The 12,500-nt window shown below is 54.0% G+C and overlaps 1 protein-coding gene across 1 annotated transcript in view; it reads right to left on the reverse strand.

Annotated features, from left to right (window-relative positions):
• The window catches only part of LOC122545325 (tapasin-like), a 51,668-nt gene that overhangs the window by 32,309 nt on the left and 6,859 nt on the right, over nt 1-12,500 (reverse strand). The window contains exons 2-3 of the mRNA XM_087979126.1: nt 1,975-2,196; nt 1,612-1,884 (exon numbers count right to left, since the gene is read on the reverse strand). Coding sequence (XP_087835252.1) covers nt 1,612-1,884; nt 1,975-2,196 — 495 coding nt within the window. The remainder of the gene's footprint in view (nt 1-1,611; nt 1,885-1,974; nt 2,197-12,500) is intronic.

The following is a 12,500-nucleotide window of genomic DNA, read 5'->3' on the forward strand; positions in this document are numbered from 1 at the left end:
AGGGTTAGGGTCAGGGTTAGGATCAGGGGCAGGGTCTGGATTAGAGTTAGGGTTAGGGTCAGGGTTAGGATCAGTGTCAGGATCTGGATTAGAGTTAGGGTTAGGGTCAGGGTCTGAGTTAGGGTTAGGGTCAGGGTCTGGATTAGAGTTGGGTCAGGGTCTGGATTAGAGTTAGGGTTAGGGTCAGGGTCTGAGTTAGAGTTAGGGTTAGGGTTAGGGTTAGGGTCAGGGTCTGAGTTAGAGTTAGGGTTAGGGTTAGGGTTAGGGTCAGGGTCTGGATTAGAGTTAGGGTTAGGGTCAGGGTCTGAGTTAGAGTTAGGGTTAGGGTCAGGGTCTGGATTATAGTTAGGGTCAGGGTCTGGATTAGATTTAGGGTTAGGGTCAGGGTCTGAGTTAGAGTTAGGGTTAGGGTCAGGGTCTGAGTTAGAGTTAGGGTTAGGGTCAGGGTCAGGGTCTGGATTAGAGTTAGGGTCAGGGTCAGGGTTAGAGTTAGATTTAGGGTTAGTGTCAGGGTCTGAGTTAGAGTTAGGGTTAGGGTCAGGGTCAGAGTCTGAGTTAGGGTCAGGGTCAGGGTTAGGGTCAGGGTTAGAGTTAGATTTAGGGTTAGTGTCAGGGTCAGGGTCTGGATTAGGGGTAGAGTTAGGGGTTAGGGTCAGTGTTAGATTTAGGGTCAGGGTCAGGGTCATGGTCTGGATTAGGGTTAGAGTTAGGGTTAGGGTCAGGGTTCGATTTAGGGTCAGGGTTAGGGGTTAGGGTCAGGGTTAGAGTTAGATTCAGGGTTAGGGTCAGGGTCTGGATTAGAGTTGGAGTATGGTTAGAGTTAAGGTTAGTTTTAGGGTCAGGGTTAGTGTTTGGATTACGGTCAGGGTCAGGGTGAGGGTTAGGGTTCAGGAAAGGGTCAGGGTCAGGGTCAGGGTTAGGTTAAGGATAGGGTCAGGGTTCGTGTTAGGGATAGGGTCAGGGTCATAGACAGGGTCAGGGTCAGGTTTACGGTCAGAGTTAGTGTTAGGGTTAGTATTAAGGTCAGGGTCCGTATTCGGATTAGGGTCAGGGTCAGGGTCAGGGTTAGGGTCAGGTGATCCATGTTGCTAATCCACCTGCTGACAGTGCAGACTGTGTGAGTTAGGGTTAGGGTTAGGGTTAGGGTTAGGGTTAGGGTTAGGGTTAGGGTTAGGGTTAGGGTAGGGTTAGGGTTAGGGTTAGGGTTAGGGTCAGGGTCTGAGTTAGAGTTAGTGTTAGGGTCAGGTGATCCATGTTGCTAATCCACCTGCTGACAGTGCAGACTGTGTGAGTAGAGCCTGGACAGGCGATCGGCACTGGGCTATCAATGCGGGGACCTGAGCGATGCCCCTGGTATCCTGGTTTGTACCCCAGGTCTGGAATTCAGGGCGACTGGGAACCTGCAGTCGCTTCCTGTATAATCCTCACCTGTTACTTCCTGCTGTCCTCACCTGCTCTGATCTCAGTCTGACCCCCACCCCCACCCCCAGTATTGTTCTGGTTGACAGGGGGATGGGTCGTAAGGGGTGGACGCGCGTGTTGGGGGGGGTGGGGGGGGGGGGGCACACTCTGCCGGAGGCGCGTTTGCTCACGTCACTACGCTGCTGGTACCTGAGGTTTCGAGTGGAGAGGGGTCTCCTGCTTCTCTGGGTCCTGAGGTGACCCGGTGGACACTGGCGACGCTGAAGGAGAGGTCGAAGGTACGCAGGAAGCTACAGAACCAGGAGCTGGACTGATAGGCCGGAGTTTTCTCATCTTCAGTCAGGTGGGTGGCCCAGACCACACTGGAATCCTGTGGGCCGTACTTATTAATCTCACAGTGCAGCTTCTCCTTGGGGTCCCTGGCCTTCCCAAACCCAGGGTGGGCCGTGATCCGGGAAGGGTCTGCCGAGAGAGAGAGGGAGAACGATTAGGCGCTAAGCTGTCCAACCTCCGCGCGCTGTGGGGACCGGGTGTTGGAATTCACCAACTTACCTCTGACTGCGAAGAATCGTCCAGGTTTCAGCTCAGAGGGCAGAGCCAGGTCAGCGGGAATCTCAGGTTCCTCTCCCTCATCGTACGGGACATGGCGGAGGAGCAGGACAGCAGGTTCCTGGACAATGGAGCTGGGGAAACTGCTCCTCCCACCAACTTCATCCACGTACCAGCAGTCAACCAGCGTGCCAATGCCATCGGGTAATCCCTCAGCGCTCAGCACTGCCCAGAGTGAGAGAGACTACAGTTAGACAGTGTGACAGTCCCATCGGGTAATCCCTCAGCACTGCCCAGGGAGAGAGACTACAGTTAGACAGTGTGACAGTCCCATCGGGTAATCCCTCAGCACTGCCCAGAGTGAGAGAGACTACAGTTAGACAGTGTGACAGTCCCATCAGGTAATCCCTCAGCACTGCCCAGGGAGAGAGAGACTACAGTTAGACAGTGTGACAGTCCCATCGGGTAATCCCTCAGCACTGCCCAGAGTGAGAGAGACTACAGTTAGACAGTGTGACAGTCCCATCAGGTAATCCCTCAGCACTGCCCAGGGAGAGAGAGACTACAGTTAGACAGTGTGACAGTCCCATCGGGTAATCCCTCAGCACTGCCCAGAGTGAGAGAGACTACAGTTAGACAGTGTGACAGTCCCATCAGGTAATCCCTCAGCACTGCCCAGAGAGAGAGAGACTACAGTTAGACAGTGTGACAGTCCCATCAGGTAATCCCTCAGCACTGCCCAGGGAGAGAGAGACTACAGTTAGACAGTGTGACAGTCCCATCGGGTAATCCCTCAGCACTGCCCAGGGAGAGAGAGACTACAGTTAGACAGTGTGACAGTCCCATCGGGTAATCCCTCAGCACTGCCCAGGGAGAGAGACTACAGTTAGACAGTGTGACAGTCCCATCGGGTAATCCCTCAGCACTGCCCAGAGTGAGAGAGACTACAGTTAGACAGTGTGACAGTCCCATCAGGTAATCCCTCAGCACTGCCCAGGGAGAGAGAGACTACAGTTAGACAGTGTGACAGTCCCATCGGGTAATCCCTCAGCACTGCCCAGAGTGAGAGAGACTACAGTTAGACAGTGTGACAGTCCCATCAGGTAATCCCTCAGCACTGCCCAGAGAGAGAGAGACTACAGTTAGACAGTGTGACAGTCCCATCAGGTAATCCCTCAGCACTGCCCAGGGAGAGAGAGACTACAGTTAGACAGTGTGACAGTCCCATCGGGTAATCCCTCAGCACTGCCCAGGGAGAGAGAGACTACAGTTAGACAGTGTGACAGTCCCATCGGGTAATCCCTCAGCACTGCCCAGGGAGAGAGACTACAGTTAGACAGTGTGACAGTCCCATCGGGTAATCCCTCAGCACTGCCCAGAGAGAGAGACTACAGTTAGACAGTGTGACAGTCCCATCGGGTAATCCCTCAGCACTGCCCAGGGAGAGAGAGACTACAGTTAGACAGTGTGACAGTCCCATCGGGTAATCCCTCAGCACTGCCCAGGGAGAGAGAGACTACAGTTAGACAGTGTGACAGTCCCATCGGGTAATCCCTCAGCACTGCCCAGGGAGAGAGAGACTACAGTTAGACAGTGTGACAGTCCCATCGGGTAATCCCTCAGCACTGCCCAGAGAGAGAGACTACAGTTAGACAGTGTGACAGTCCCATCGGGTAATCCCTCAGCACTGCCCAGGGAGAGAGAGACAACAGTTAGACAGTGTGACAGTCCCATCGGGTAATCCCTCAGCACTGCCCAGGGAGAGAGAGACTACAGTTAGACAGTGTGACAGTCCCATCGGGTAATCCCTCAGCACTGCCCAGAGAGAGAGACGACAGTTAGACAGTGTGACAGTCCCATCGGGTAATCCCTCAGCACTGCCCAGGGAGAGAGAGACTACAGTTAGACAGTGTGACAGTCCCATCGGGTAATCCCTCAGCACTGCCCAGGGAGAGAGAGACCACAGTTAGACAGTGTGACAGTCCCATCGGGTAATCCCTCAGCACTGCCCAGGGAGAGAGAGACTACAGTTAGACAGTGTGACAGTCCCATCGGGTAATCCCTCAGCACTGCCCAGAGAGAGAGACTACAGTTAGACAGTGTGACAGTCCCATCGGGTAATCCCTCAGCACTGCCCAGGGAGAGAGAGACTACAGTTAGACAGTGTGACAGTCCCATCGGGTAATCCCTCAGCACTGCCCAGGGAGAGAGAGACTACAGTTAGACAGTGTGACAGTCCCATCGGGTAATCCCTCAGCACTGCCCAGAGAGAGAGACGACAGTTAGACAGTGTGACAGTCCCATCGGGTAATCCCTCAGCACTGCCCAGAGAGAGAGACTACAGTTAGACAGTGTGACAGTCCCATCGGGTAATCCCTCAGCACTGCCCAGGGAGAGAGACTACAGTTAGACAGTGTGACAGTCACATCGGGTAATCCCTCAGCACTGCCCAGAGAGAGAGACTACAGTTAGACAGTGTGACAGTCCCATCGGGTAATCCCTCAGCACTGCCCAGAGAGAGAGAGACTACAGTTAGACAGTGTGACAGTCCCATCGGGTAATCCCTCAGCACTGCCCAGAGAAAGAGACTAGAGTTAGACAGTGTGACAGTCCCATCGGGTAATCCCTCAGCACTGCCAAGGGAGAGAGAGACTACAGTTAGACAGTGTGACAGTCCCATCGGGTAATCCCTCAGCACTGCCCAGAGAGAGAGACTACAGTTAGACAGTGTGACAGTCCCATCGGGTAATCCCTCAGCACTGCCCAGGGAGAGAGAGACGACAGTTAGACAGTGTGACAGTCCCATCGGGTAATCCCTCAGCACTGCCCAGGGAGAGAGACTACAGTTAGACAGAGTGACAGTCACATCGGGTAATCCCTCAGCACTGCCCAGAGAGAGAGACTACAGTTAGACAGTGTGACAGTCCCATCGGGTAATCCCTCAGCACTGCCCAGAGAGAGAGACTACAGTTAGACAGTGTGACAGTCCCATCGGGTAATCCCTCAGCGCTCAGCACTGCCCAGGGAGAGAGAGAATACAGTTAGACAGTGTGACTGTCCCATCGGGTAATCCCTCACCACTGCCCAGGGAGAGAGAGACTACAGTTAGACAGTGTGACAGTCCCATCGGGTAATCCCTCAGCACTGCCCAGGGAGAGAGAGACTACAGTTAGACAGTGTGACTGTCCCATCGGGTAATCCCTCAGCACTGCCCAGGGAGAGAGACTACAGTTAGACAGTGTGACAGTCCCATCGGGTAATCCCTCAGCACTGCCCAGAGAGAGAGAGACTACAGTTAGACAGTGTGACAGTCCCATCGGGTAATCCCTCAGCACTGCCCAGGGAGAGAGAGACTACAGTTAGACAGTGTGACAGTCCCATCGGGTAATCCCTCAGCACTGCCCAGGGAGAGAGACTACAGTTAGACAGTGTGACAGTCACATCGGGTAATCCCTCAGCACTGCCCAGAGAGAGAGACTACAGTTAGACAGTGTGACAGTCCCATCGGGTAATCCCTCAGCACTGCCCAGAGAGAGAGAGACTACAGTTAGACAGTGTGACAGTCCCATCGGGTAATCCCTCAGCACTGCCCAGAGAAAGAGACTACAGTTAGACAGTGTGACAGTCCCATCGGGGAATCCCTCAGCACTGCCAAGGGAGAGAGAGACTACAGTTGGACAGTGTGACAGTCCCATCGGGTAATCCCTCAGCACTGCCCAGAGAGAGAGACTACAGTTAGACAGTGTGACTGTCCCATCGGGTAATCCTTCAGCACTGCCCAGGGAGAGAGACTACAGTTAGACAGTGTGACAGTCCCATCGGGTAATCCCTCAGCACTGCCCAGAGAGAGAGACTACAGTTAGACAGTGTGACAGTCCCATCGGGTAATCCCTCAGCACTGCCCAGGGAGAGAGAGACTACAGTTAGACAGTGTGACAGTCCCATCGGGTAATCCCTCAGCACTGCCCAGGGAGAGAGACTACAGTTAGACAGTGTGACAGTCCCATCGGGTAATCCCTCAGCGCTCAGCACTGCCCAGGGAGAGAGAGAATACAGTTAGACAGTGTGACTGTCCCATCGGGTAATCCCTCACCACTGCCCAGGGAGAGAGAGACTACAGTTAGACAGTGTGACAGTCCCATCGGGTAATCCCTCAGCACTGCCCAGGGAGAGAGAGACTACAGTTAGACAGTGTGACTGTCCCATCGGGTAATCCCTCAGCACTGCCCAGGGAGAGAGACTACAGTTAGACAGTGTGACAGTCCCATCGGGTAATCCCTCAGCACTGCCCAGAGAGAGAGAGACTACAGTTAGACAGTGTGACAGTCCCATCGGGTAATCCCTCAGCACTGCCCAGGGAGAGAGAGACTACAGTTAGACAGTGTGACAGTCCCATCGGGTAATCCCTCAGCACTGCCCAGGGAGAGAGACTACAGTTAGACAGTGTGACAGTCACATCGGGTAATCCCTCAGCACTGCCCAGAGAGAGAGACTACAGTTAGACAGTGTGACAGTCCCATCGGGTAATCCCTCAGCACTGCCCAGAGAGAGAGAGACTACAGTTAGACAGTGTGACAGTCCCATCGGGTAATCCCTCAGCACTGCCCAGAGAAAGAGACTACAGTTAGACAGTGTGACAGTCCCATCGGGGAATCCCTCAGCACTGCCAAGGGAGAGAGAGACTACAGTTGGACAGTGTGACAGTCCCATCGGGTAATCCCTCAGCACTGCCCAGAGAGAGAGACTACAGTTAGACAGTGTGACTGTCCCATCGGGTAATCCTTCAGCACTGCCCAGGGAGAGAGACTACAGTTAGACAGTGTGACAGTCCCATCGGGTAATCCCTCAGCACTGCCCAGAGAGAGAGACTACAGTTAGACAGTGTGACAGTCCCATCGGGTAATCCCTCAGCACTGCACAGGGAGAGAGAGACTACAGTTAGACAGTGTGACAGTCCCATCGGGTAATCCCTCAGCACTGCCCAGGGAGAGAGACTACAGTTAGACAGTGTGACAGTCACATCGGGTAATCCCTCAGCACTGCCCAGAGAGAGAGACTACAGTTAGACAGTGTGACAGTCCCATCGGGTAATCCCTCAGCACTGCCCAGGGAGAGAGACTACAGTTAGACAGTGTGACAGTCACATCGGGTAATCCCTCAGCACTGCCCAGAGAGAGAGACTACAGTTAGACAGTGTGACAGTCCCATCGGGTAATCCCTCAGCACTGCCCAGGGAGAGAGACTACAGTTAGACAGTGTGACAGTCCCATCGGGTAATCCCTCAGCACTCCCCAGGGAGAGAGAGACTACAGTTAGACAGTGTGACAGTCCCATCGGGTAATCCCTCAGCACTGCCCAGGGAGAGAGACTACAGTTAGACAGTGTGACAGTCCCATCGGGTAATCCCTCAGCACTGCCCAGGGAGAGAGACTACAGTTAGACAGTGTGACAGTCCCATCGGGTAATCCCTCAGCACTGCCCAGAGAGAGAGAGACTACAGTTAGACAGTGTGACAGTCCCATCGGGTAATCCCTCAGCACTGCCCAGGGAGAGAGACTACAGTTAGACAGTGTGACAGTCCCATCGGGTAATCCCTCAGCACTGCCCAGAGAGAGAGACTACAGTTAGACAGTGTGACAGTCCAATCGGGTAATCCCTCAGCACTGCCCAGGGAGAGAGACTACAGTTAGACAGTGTGACAGTCCCATCGGGTAATCCCTCAGCACTGCCCAGAGAGAGAGACGACAGTTAGACAGTGTGACAGTCCCATCGGGTAATCCCTCAGCACTGCCCAGGGAGAGAGAGACTACAGTTAGACAGTGTGACAGTCCCATCGGGTAATCCCTCAGCACTGCCCAGGGAGAGAGAGACCACAGTTAGACAGTGTGACAGTCCCATCGGGTAATCCCTCAGCACTGCCCAGGGAGAGAGAGACCACAGTTAGACAGTGTGACAGTCCCATCGGGTAATCCCTCAGCACTGCCCAGGGAGAGAGAGACTACAGTTAGACAGTGTGACAGTCCCATCGGGTAATCCCTCAGCACTGCCCAGAGAGAGAGACTACAGTTAGACAGTGTGACAGTCCCATCGGGTAATCCCTCAGCACTGCCCAGGGAGAGAGAGACTACAGTTAGACAGTGTGACAGTCCCATCGGGTAATCCCTCAGCACTGCCCAGGGAGAGAGAGACTACAGTTAGACAGTGTGACAGTCCCATCGGGTAATCCCTCAGCACTGCCCAGAGAGAGAGACGACAGTTAGACAGTGTGACAGTCCCATCGGGTAATCCCTCAGCACTGCCCAGGGAGAGAGACTACAGTTAGACAGTGTGACAGTCACATCGGGTAATCCCTCAGCACTGCCCAGAGAGAGAGACTACAGTTAGACAGTGTGACAGTCCCATCGGGTAATCCCTCAGCACTGCCCAGAGAGAGAGAGACTACAGTTAGACAGTGTGACAGTCCCATCGGGTAATCCCTCAGCACTGCCCAGAGAAAGAGACTAGAGTTAGACAGTGTGACAGTCCCATCGGGTAATCCCTCAGCACTGCCAAGGGAGAGAGAGACTACAGTTAGACAGTGTGACAGTCCCATCGGGTAATCCCTCAGCACTGCCCAGAGAGAGAGACTACAGTTAGACAGTGTGACAGTCCCATCGGGTAATCCCTCAGCACTGCCCAGGGAGAGAGAGACGACAGTTAGACAGTGTGACAGTCCCATCGGGTAATCCCTCAGCACTGCCCAGGGAGAGAGACTACAGTTAGACAGAGTGACAGTCACATCGGGTAATCCCTCAGCACTGCCCAGAGAGAGAGACTACAGTTAGACAGTGTGACAGTCCCATCGGGTAATCCCTCAGCACTGCCCAGAGAGAGAGACTACAGTTAGACAGTGTGACAGTCCCATCGGGTAATCCCTCAGCGCTCATCACTGCCCAGGGAGAGAGAGACTACAGTTAGACAGTGTGACTGTCCCATCGGGTAATCCCTCACCACTGCCCAGGGAGAGAGAGACTACAGTTAGACAGTGTGACAGTCCCATCGGGTAATCCCTCAGCACTGCCCCGGGAGAGAGAGACTACAGTTAGACAGTGTGACAGTCCCATCGGGTAATCCCTCAGCACTGCCCAGAGAGAGAGACTACAGTTAGACAGTGTGACAGTCCCATCGGGTAATCCCTCAGCACTGCCCAGAGAGAGAGAGACTACAGTTAGACAGTGTGACAGTCCCATCGGGTAATCCCTCAGCACTGCCCAGAGAAAGAGACTACAGTTAGACAGTGTGACAGTCCCATCGGGGAATCCCTCAGCACTGCCCAGGGAGAGAGAGACTACAGTTAGACAGTGTGACAGTCCCATCGGGTAATCCCTCAGCACTGCCCAGGGAGAGAGACTACAGTTAGACAGTGTGACAGTCCCATCGGGTAATCCCTCAGCACTGCCCAGGGAGAGAGACTACAGTTAGACAGTGTGACAGTCCCATCGGGGAATCCCTCAGCACTGCCAAGGGAGAGAGAGACTACAGTTGGACAGTGTGACAGTCCCATCGGGTAATCCCTCAGCACTGCCCAGAGAGAGAGACTACAGTTAGACAGTGTGACTGTCCCATCGGGTAATCCTTCAGCACTGCCCAGGGAGAGAGACTACAGTTAGACAGTGTGACAGTCCCATCGGGTAATCCCTCAGCACTGCCCAGAGAGAGAGACTACAGTTAGACAGTGTGACAGTCCCATCGGGTAATCCCTCAGCACTGCCCAGGGAGAGAGAGACTACAGTTAGACAGTGTGACAGTCCCATCGGGTAATCCCTCAGCACTGCCAAGGGAGAGAGACTACAGTTAGACAGTGTGACAGTCACATCGGGTAATCCCTCAGCACTGCCCAGAGAGAGAGACTACAGTTAGACAGTGTGACAGTCCCATCGGGTAATCCCTCAGCACTGCCCAGGGAGAGAGACTACAGTTAGACAGTGTGACAGTCCCATCGGGTAATCCCTCAGCACTGCCCAGAGAGAGAGACTACAGTTAGACAGTGTGACAGTCCCATCGGGTAATCCCTCAGCACTGCCCAGGGAGAGAGACTACAGTTAGACAGTGTGACAGTCCCATCGGGTAATCCCTCAGCACTGCCCAGAGAGAGAGAGACTACAGTTAGACAGTGTGACAGTCCCATCGGGTAATCCCTCAGCACTGCCCAGGGAGAGAGACTACAGTTAGACAGTGTGACAGTCCCATCGGGTAATCCCTCAGCACTGCCCAGAGAGAGAGACTACAGTTAGACAGTGTGACAGTCCAATCGGGTAATCCCTCAGCACTGCCCAGGGAGAGAGACTACAGTTAGACAGTGTGACAGTCCCACTGGGTAATCCCTCAGCACTGCCCAGGGAGAGAGACTACAGTTAGACAGTGTGACAGTCCCATCGGGTAATCCCTCAGCACTGCCCAGAGAGAGAGAGACTACAGTTAGACAGTGTGACAGTCCCATCGGGTAATCCCTCAGCACTGCCCAGAGAGAGAGAGACTACAGTTAGACAGTGTGACAGTCCCATCGGGTAATCCCTCAGCACTGCCCAGAGAGAGAGACAAGAGTTAGACAGTGTGACTGTCCCATCGGGTAATCCCTCAGCACTGCCCAGGGAGAGAGAGACTACAGTTAGACAGTGTGACAGTCCCATCGGGTAATCCCTCAGCACTGCCCAGAGAGAGAGACTACAGTTAGACAGTGTGACAGTCCCATCGGGTAATCCCTCAGCACTGCCCAGAAAGAGAGACTACAGTTAGACAGTGTGACTGTCCCATCGGGTAATCCCTCAGCACTGCCCAGAGAGAGAGACTACAGTTAGACAGTGTGACTGTCCCATCGGGTAATCCCTCAGCACTGCCCAGAGAGAGAGACTACAGTTAGACAGTGTGACAGTCCCATCGGGTAATCCCTCAGCACAGCCCAGGGTGAGAGAGAGACTACAGTTAGACAGTGTGACAGTCCCATCGGGTAATCCCTCAGCACTGCCCAGGGAGAGAGACTACAGTTAGACAGTGTGACAGTCCCATCGGGTAATCCCTCAGCACTGCCCAGGGAGAGAGACTACAGTTAGACAGTGTGACAGTCCCATCGGGTAATCCCTCAGCACTGCCCAGAGAGAGAGACTACAGTTAGACAGTGTGACAGTCCCATCGGGTAATCCCTCAGCACTGCCCAGGGAGAGAGAGACTACAATTACACAGTGTGACAGTCCCATCGGGTAATCCCTCAGCACTGCCCAGAGAGAGAGAGACTACAGTTAGACAGTGTGACAGTCCCATCGGGTAATCCCTCAGCACTGCCCAGAGAGAGAGACTACAGTTAGACAGTGTGACAGTCCCATCGGGTAATCCCTCAGCACTGCCCAGGGAGAGAGAGACTACAGTTAGACAGTGTGACTGTCCCATCGGGTAATCCCTCAGCACTGCCCAGGGAGAGAGAGACTACAGTTAGACAGTGTGACAGTCCCATCGGGTAATCCCTCAGCACTGCCCAGGGAGAGAGAGACTACAGTTAGACAATGTGACTGTCCCATCGGGTAATCCCTCAGCACTGCCCAGGGAGAGAGACTACAGTTAGACAGTGTGACAGTCCCATCGGGTAATCCCTCAGCACTGCCCAGGGAGAGAGAGACTACAGTTAGACAGTGTGACAGTCCCATCGGGTAATCCCTCAGCACTGCCCAGAGAGAGAGAGACTGCAGTTAGACAGTGTGACAGTCCCATCGGGTAATCCCTCAGCACTGCCCAGGGAGAGAGAGACTACAGTTAGACAGTGTGACTGTCCCATCGGGTAATCCCTCAGCACTGCCCAGAGAGAGAGACTACAGTTAGACAGTGTGACTGTCCCATCGGGTAATCCCTCAGCACTGCCCAGGGAGAGAGAGACTACAGTTAGACAGTGTGACTGTCCCATCGGGTAATCCCTCAGCGCTCAGCACTGCCCAGGGAGAGAGAGACTACAGTTAGACAGTGTGACTGTCCCATCGGGTAATCCCTCAGCACTGCCCAGGGAGAGAGAGACTACAGTTAGACAGTGTGACAGTCGCATCGGGTAATGCCTCAGTACTGCCCAGGTAGAGAGAGACTACAGTTAGACAGTGTGACTGTCCCATCGGGTAATCCCTCAGCACTGCCCAGAGAGAGAGAGACTACAGTTAGACAGTGTGACAGTCCCATCGGGTAATCCCTCAGCACTGCCCAGAGAGAGAGAGACTACAGTTAGACAGTGTGACAGTCCCATCGGGTAATCCCTCAGCACTGCCCAGGGAGAGAGAGACTACAGTTAGACAGTGTGACTGTCCCATCGGGTCATCCCTCAGCGCTCAGCACTGCCCAGGGAGAGAGAGACTACAGTTAGACAGTGTGACTGTCCCATCGGGTAATCCCTCAGCACTGCCCAGAGAGAGAGAGACTACAGTTAGACAGTGTGACAGTCCCATCGGGTAATCCCTCAGCACTGCCCAGGGAGAGAGAGACTACAGTTAGACAGTGTGACAGTCGCATCGGGTAAT

Source organism: Chiloscyllium plagiosum, unplaced genomic scaffold (assembly GCF_037043375.1).
Source record: "Chiloscyllium plagiosum isolate Xiang-an unplaced genomic scaffold, Cpla_swu_hap1 HiC_scaffold_35, whole genome shotgun sequence".
In the NCBI taxonomy this organism is placed as follows: Eukaryota; Metazoa; Chordata; class Chondrichthyes; order Orectolobiformes; family Hemiscylliidae; genus Chiloscyllium; species Chiloscyllium plagiosum.